General features: G+C 31.0%; 1 protein-coding gene across 1 annotated transcript in view; it reads right to left on the minus strand.

Moving 5' to 3' along the window:
- Positions 1 to 6,614: 6,614 nt before the first annotated feature.
- The window catches only part of PABPC5 (poly(A) binding protein cytoplasmic 5), a 3,489-nt gene continuing 1,488 nt past the window's right edge, over positions 6,615 to 8,615 (minus strand). The window contains exon 3 of the mRNA XM_006903844.3: positions 6,615 to 8,615. This exon is cut by the window's right edge and continues 15 nt beyond it. Coding sequence (XP_006903906.1) covers positions 8,018 to 8,615 — 598 coding nt within the window. The 3' untranslated portion in view covers positions 6,615 to 8,017.

Here is an 8,615-nt window from a genome sequence, read left to right on the forward strand (position 1 = left end):
TCTTTTTCTTACGAAAATGAACATTTATGATTTGATCGTATTATTTTGTTTCATATTTTAACTATTTCATTTTAAACTTATTTTATTGAATGATATCAGTTAATAATTTGTTTTTAAATTATGTGTCCTAAATAATTAACCTTAGAAAATACTTTCTAGGCCAGTCTAGATCAGAATTTCTAGATCAGGGGTTGAAAAACTCTAACTTGCAGTCCAAATCTGGGGAGCCACTTGGTATTCTATGAGCCGCAAGCTAAAAAATGTTTTTGCAGATAAATGTATTTACAACTTATTTGATAATTGTGGAAACCAACTTTGACCCTAATTAAGTGAAATGTAACACCCTCAAATTCTTCTCATTAGAATTGTATTACCAAATATACTATTTTATTATCATTATCATTAGTACATTTTGAATTTTGTGAATTTTAAAATGTTAAGGAAAACTGTATGAATGTTCCTCAAAAAAATAAGACGAGAGTTACCGTATAACTCAGTAATCCCTCTTCTGGGTATCTACCCAAAAAGTTTGAAAACATTTCTTTATAAACATATATGTGCTCTATGTTCATTTTTGCAGTATTATTCACAGTGGCCAAGACATGGGAACAACTGAAGTGTCCTTCAATAGGTGATTTGATAAAGAAGATGTAATACATCTATATAAAAGAATACTACTCAGCCATAACAAAAGAAAATGCTGCCATTTGCAACAACATGGATGAATCATACTAAATGAAGCAAGTCAGATGGAAAAGGTAAAGAACAATATGATTTCACTCATATGTAGGATGTAAAATAGAAAGCAAGAAATGAGCAAACAAGATAAACAAATAAATAAAAACAGATACAGATAACAGTTTAGTAGTTATCAGAGAGAAAGGGGGGTGGGAGGAGTAGAAGAGGGTAAAGGGGGTCAAATATATGGTGACAGAAAGAGATTCAACTTTGTGTGGTGATTACACAATGCAATATACACATGATGTATTATAGAACTGTACACTTGAAACCTATATAATTTAATAAAATTTTTTAAAATGTATGGATATATTTTTGTTTGTTTGTTATATAAGTACCCAAATAATATCCTTGATCTTACCTGTTGTCCCACGAAGGCTAAAATAATTACTATTTGGTCCTTACAGAAAGTTTGCTAGCTCCTGTTCTAGACCTTTATAAGATTGAATAAGAATCTTCTGAAGCTATGAAAAACTGTAGATTTCTGCTTCTCACTCCATCTCACTACTAGTACATTATTTTTGTTTCAGCAAGCCAAGGGAGTCCTAGGAATCTCAATTTTAACAAATCCCCCCAGGTCATTCTGTTATACTCTGGACCAAATTTGAGAAACAAAGAATGCCAACTTGCACAGAGCTAATTTCAATACTGCTTTTTAACTGCATGTGGGCATATACTTCACCACCAGCATGCTGGTAAATATCAGTTCATTGTAAAGATATCACTGGAGTAAGTCACCTATGGCTATTTCCACCTGTCATCATTTGCCTAATTATCTTTACTTGGAAGACAACCTTGCTTGGGAATCCAAGCATTGTTTTTGTTCTTTTTTTTTTTTTTTTTTTTTTTGTCTAGGAGGTCTGTGGTTCTTAATTTGAACTCCATGTAATAATAGATACATCATTCTTCCTGGGTTCCATTTATTTGTTCTTATCTCCCTTTTATTTCCTCTTTATTTTTGATTATGTATATATGCATGTAGGTATGCACAAGTCCATCCATCCATCTAATTTCCCCATAAACACACGATTTAACTTTACTAGAATTAGCACTGCTTCCCATCCCAATCGTCATACGAACCTTGATCTTTTTTTATAGGAATGATTTACCATTTGTGTCATAGTAAACTTAGAAATTTACCAATGCACCTTAAAAAAGAGCAAACGTTGGGACATCTGAGTACAAACTACAAAACATAGGGAGCTTTAAAATTCAAAACACTACAACACACTTTAGAATCATTGTTGTTAAGTTAGGAATTATGACTGGAATACCTTAATAAGAATTCCAGGATGTCTCAAAATTTCTAGGTAGTATATGTAAACCTAAGAAAGGAGGAAATAATTTATCTTCTGAAACAATTTTAAGCATGAAAGCTGACTCTTCTTAGTGAAGTTTCCATGAGGTGCCACAGTTTCATAGTCATAAGGGCCAAATCTTTCCTCTGTTCTCCACCTTCTCTGCATTCTCAATGCTCTTTTAAGCCTACATATGATGTCACACCAGAGAAATGTGGCTCCCCTCTCTTAGTAGTCATGAAGGATTTCCAAGACTTTTTTTGCCCTTTGTATCCAATCCTCACTTTTACATACTTTTATGAGAGCTCTTTCCCAGGGGATGATGTATTAATTAGCATTAAATTGTAGTTTACATTTCAAAATATGTGTGTTCAATTTATCTGAAATTCTTCTCTCTTTTACTGATAGATACCTAATACTGAATAAAATCATTTAAATTTTTGGCCCCAGATTAGAGATAAAAGGTCAAGTATGTAATTACTTGTATCAGAAACCCAGTTTAAGTGATCTGTATGACAAAACTTGCTGTTGAGGAAAGCTTGTGACACTGTTCTATGGTTTATATGTCACTTATAAATAGAATATATTTGTCTTTGAGCATTAAAATAGGTTAAGTACATGCATTTCTCATAACCTAAAGAGAAAAAAATAATGAAAATGACCCACTGGTCTAAGAAAATCATTCTGCTTGAAGTAAAACTTTTTTTCTTTTGGAGTCTAAAGTAAGAAACATATTTAGTTCATACTTGTTCTTTATTCTTTCAGTTTGTTTTACTTATATCAAAATATAATAGAACTTTCAGAAAATTATATTTTCCTATATTATATATTTTCACTCTTTGCCTGAGGGAGTTCACATTACTGTGGTATGTCTCAAACAACTAAAGGTTGTATATAGATAATTTTCATTGCCTGTGTTGCCACTTCAGAAAAGTTGGGTAGCTTCTCTTAGCATTATCTCTTGTTATTCTTGGAATGTCACTTTCATATCTCAAAATTTGTCCCATATTAGCAATATATATTTCTAACTATATATAGTCTACCCAGTCTTTGGTATTCAGATCCACCAGCCCATGTATACATGATGAAACCACAATTCCAAAAAGACCCCATAGCTTATCTGTTGGTTTAATTAGCATCATTCTGATATTACATTTTTTAAAAAGAATATCTTCAGGTAGATACATTCATCCACAAGTAAAAAGTAGACATTTCCCATATCTACTTCAGCTTAACATGCAAGTCCTGAAACTTTATCTCAACAAAATGGTACAATACAACATACATGCACATCTAATAGAAAATTCTGAGATGATGTCTAGACAAACTATGTAGTAAACCAGAAATACCTTATTTAAACTTCAGTGTTCAGTAAGAATGGTACTGAGATTAGGTCGTGGAGGTAAGAAGCAGAGAGGAGCAGATTAGCACCAATAATTATTTAAGATATTCACTTATAAATGAAATGTTCCTGAGGTTTAGTATTACTGTAGTAGTCAAATCAGTGTCAAAAATAATCAGATTGAATAAAAACTTTTTATTCATGCTGCTTCACCTTAAAGTAGATATCAAACTAGGCAGAATTTTCCTGTCTTTACAGTATTAAATTAACATTTATAACTTTTAAATTACTCTTTATTTCTCTATTCCCCTTCTTTGAATTATTCTTGAGTTCATTCACAAATCCTGTTTTTCAAAAATATTTTTAATTGAAGTTATTGGGGTGACATTGATTAATGAAATTACATAGGTTTCAAGTGTACAATTCAATAATACATCATTTGTATATTGCACTGTGTGTTCACCACCCAAAGTCAGATTTCCACCCGTCACCTTATATTCAACCTCCTTTACTCTTATCTACTTTTGATGAGAAATTTAGTAAGTAAGTGAATCCTTTTATGGGGGCTAAATGGGAGAACTTTAAAAATTAACTGACTTCTGGGGGTGAAAGTACTTGGAGTTAGTTTTTAAAGTTTCATAGGAATTATATCTTCAGCATGTGTATGTTTAAGTTAGTCAGGCCTTTCTCTTCTCAGATTTCCAGTGGTAGCTACATTATTTCTAACTACTGATCATTATCTCCTGGGGGCAAGTGGGATACATTAACTCTCTTGAGGCTCTAAAAAACTATTTGTTAGGTTACACTTCATGGGAAGTAAATAACTCCCTGAAATATGTAAGAATCAATTAATTTCACATGTGCAAGCACTAATCTCTCAGGGATTCTCGCGATCACTTGATTCAATGTAGAAGCAAAATCTTGTGGAATAGTCTTGGTCTTGAAGCAACATTCCATTAATTTATTTTAAAAAGTTTCTCTACAAATAGACTTTTATTTAAGTTATGCCAATTATTAGAAGCTTTGTCTAAGAAAAGTTCATCAGTTGAGTGTTTAATAATAATGAAGGAAAAAAGCTTGAGAAGTGTGAAAGCATTGATAATACCTTAACAGTATAAGGATGAATTTATGTCACCAGTAACACTATGTTAGAAATACCAATCTATGTAACCAATGACTTTTCAATTTTCTTCATAGGATGAGAGTTAATAAAAATAGCTTATTCTGTAATAACTCATTTCTCTTGTTGTCAAATACTGAGAATTGGAAAACAGACAAATAAAAGGATATGATCCATAGGCTATTTAGTCATTAATTCAACAAGTAATCATGGAATGCTAACTATATTCCAGGTATTCTCACAAGTGCTGGGAACATTTGTTATCATCTATATTCAGTCATTTACAAATACATTTCTAACTGTTCCCTTAAATTAGGCCATTTATTTATGAGTAAGGTGACAATCTCTCCATTGCTAAATATTCCCTTAAAAAATAAATATTCTTACATTTTTTTCACTGGGCTAAAAATATCATTTACACATATAACATTTTATTTTCCTCCTTAACCATAGATATAATCAGAAAAGCACCAGTATGTGTGAAACTTCCTGTACAGAAAAGCTTCCCCCAAATAACCTTTAATGTGATGGTTTGTAATCACAAAGCAATGTTCTTAATTTTCTTCTCCTTGGGCACATTTGAAGTTTGTGTAAGTGACTGTTTTGAAAAGCTTTAAAAAAACTCGTATTAAAAATCCATTGTTAAGTTGATCATTGATAGTATAGTTTTACCAATTTTTACTAATTATCATGAGCTAGGAATGAATAACAATATATTTTTAATGCTTTGTTACTGATTTAAGCTTTTGTATTTGTGATCCCCCTTGGAAACATTAATTATAAGGAGTCTATTAAATGTAGCTAAACATAAAATATAGAAGATTGAAAAACTATACAGGTGTTTGTGCTCAAAGAGAGATTATCTTTCTTTTATATTTTCCCCTGCTTTTCACCAATTGAATTTAGTTTTTTTTTTTTTTTTTTTATTGTTTTGCAGGGTCTTAACATGTATATTTTATGTGTATTTAAGTACATTTTAAGTTCATTACACTGGCTAACTTTTTGAAAATAGTAATAATTTAAATACTTAATTTCCTGAAATGTATTAAATGCTTATGATTGAAGATTTTTACCTTCTAGAAAGTTTTAGCAATTTATATTGAATCGAAGCATTTGTAAAAACTTTAGACTAATAATGAGACTTCAAGTTTATAAATTTAAATGCAAATTGGTAATGAGTAAAAAGAAGTAAATATGGTAAATAATAACCAATGTAACTATTTAAATTTTATTTGGAGTTGCATCATTTTCATATATTTTAATGATCAGAAAGATGTAAAGCAAGTAGTCTTATAAACTATGAAAATTATATCCCATTATTTTAGTTTTTCTTTTGTCAGTTTAATTGAAGACTATATCTTGAACGTTTTTCAAAATTGTGATACATCTAGCAATGATGTGCATTTTAATTTTTCTACCAGTTTTAAGCTTTTACATGCTATAGATATTTTTTGTCAAGCTCATATAACTCAAAAATGTTCTTAAGCAAGGATGTTCAACACAACATTATTTACAAATGTAGAAAACATTGAAAAACATATAAATCTTATTCAATAATGAACTACTTAGATAAGTTATAGTACATCCACAAAATGGAATACTACGTAGTCATTAAAATGATGATACAGATAGATATTTATTGACATGTAAAGATGGTTATGTTTTAGTTTAAAGTAAAAAAAAAAAACATGACAGTACATATAGTATGTTTTCTTTTTTGTTTGTAAAACAATGTGTGTATACATAGGAAAAAAGTCATGGGAGGATATGCATGTATTGAAAATATTAATAGTGGTTATCTCTGAACTGTGAGAATTTTACTTCCTTCTTTATGAATTTTTTATGAATTTTAGTAATGTGTACATTTTTTAGAATCGGCATGTATTATGTTTAAAATTGAAAAAACTGATTTCCACTTGAAAATGTTTGATAATGAATATATTTGTAATTTACAAATAATTACATAGAAACAGTTTATTCTCATTATTTTGTGGGCAAATTGCTAACAAAAATGTTAACAAATTATATATTTATATTGCATTATGTATGAAACTGAAGATTTCTATATAAAGCAATAAAAAACAACTAAGAATAGACATTTAATTACAGTCGGATCTGTGATATGAGTAAATCATATTTTTTTAAATGTAATTGTTTAAATTTTACATAAATTAGGTATTTATTTCTCAACTTCCAAAACGAATTTGAAGTGGAATATATTAAAAGAGAGAAAATCAGAAGGAAACATAAAAGTAAGTGTAACATGGCTGGAAGGTAGATGAGTGGGAAGAAGAGGGAACTGCAAGTGAAGTACAGAAAATCCGTAATCTAGAAATTACAATCTAAATGATATAACTGTAACAGAACAGAACATTTTGTCACAATTTCCAAGCAACCAGACATAAAGAGATACATACTGGATTAACAGTTCTCATGTGATAGATAGAAGCATATGATTTACTCAAGAGTGACAACCTTTTCTTTAATTTTGAAACAAGTGTGAATATTATCACATGGATATATTCAGCAGTTTACAAGAGATAATGACAAATTTAATAGATGTTATTCAAGGTAGTTTTTTAACATTATATAGATTATTTAACTTTTATATTGACACAATAATAGCTGAAGGTAAAATCTTAAAATTATCTCTATGTAAAGGCAGTTCAGTACAGTTATCCATCTTGTTAATTTAACATTATTCAAGTATACATACAAAGGAGTTTAGAAAAATGAGTGGTAAGAATGCTCTGTAGACTGTCCTCAAATATCAAATTTCTCAGGAAAGTTTTTTAAGATGAAATTTAAAATTTAAATAATTAATACCTGAAGTGTTAATTTTCTAAGGTACTGATTGAGAAAACACCATGTAATCTCTGGGCATTACATTAATAATGAAAACTCCTAACACTTAGACAAAGCCACTACTGAGTCTGTGGTCTACCCAAACTATATCTTGAAAAGGATAATAATATAAATAAATAAAAGGAAGGAAAGAAGCTCACATCTTTTTAAAAGAAGTCATATTATGTTATAATTTAAAGTGAAATTATGCACAAATGATAACTGGCTGACATACATTTTCCCCTGCACTATCGATTTCTCAAAAAGCAAGTTAGGAGTTTTCACTGTGATAGATTCAGAAGGACCATTTTGAGAATATTTTCATAGATGAAATCAAATTTAGCAGTATTATTGAAACAAGGAAGGAAATATACTCAATTATCTCACCTTGACTCGTTTAGGAAAAAAAATGTGTGGAGGAATAAACTTTATTCTCCATTTTTCTAAGAATATTATATCAAAAAATAGTACAAAATGAGTTTTACAATTAGAAATTATGTTATTCACTAAAATGAACAAGGTTTTCTAGTTTCACATTTTTTTTAAAGCAAATATTCACTTAAAAAACAAAACACAAAAAAAACGTGAATTGACATAAAATAACCTCTTATCACAAAGTAGCCCAAACTAAGTAGGCACCAGCTTAAGGCTGAAATAAATTGAGCATTCTTATTCTCACCACCGGCGCCTGGCCTGCCCCAGGGTGACATGCAGGGGCTTGGAGCCCATTATGCGACCATTCATCTCATCCACTGCTTTGGTAGCCTCTTCAAAAGAGGAGTAGCAGACGACCCCAAACCCTTTGCCTTGCCCCACTTCCACCATCACTTTAGCCCGGCTAATTGATCCAAAGGAAGAAAATTCCTCCTTCAGCTTTTCATCATCGATTGTCTCATCCAGGTTCTTAATATAGACAGGCACCCCCGGAGGCCGACTTTTTTCTTTCAATCTCAGCCGTTCAAATCTTCGCCTTAACTCAGCCAGGCGCTCAATTTTCTTCTGTGCTCGTCCAACATATAGGACTTTCCCATCGATGGACTTTCCGTGCAGGTCTAGCACAGCCTTTTGGGCAGCCTCGTGTGTCTCGTATCTTACAAATCCAAAGCCTTTAGATTTCCCACTGGCATCTCTTATTACCTTAACACTCTCAGTTGGCCCATATTCACTGAAAATGTCCTTCAGTTTTTCGTCATCCATGTCATCTCCAAAGTTTTTAACAAAGACGTTGGTGAAAGTTGCTCTATCCCTGGTTCTGACTTCAGCTGCCCGCTCT

This window comes from Pteropus alecto, unplaced genomic scaffold, assembly GCF_000325575.1.
Source record: "Pteropus alecto unplaced genomic scaffold, ASM32557v1 scaffold2400, whole genome shotgun sequence".
NCBI lineage: Eukaryota > Metazoa > Chordata > Mammalia > Chiroptera > Pteropodidae > Pteropus > Pteropus alecto.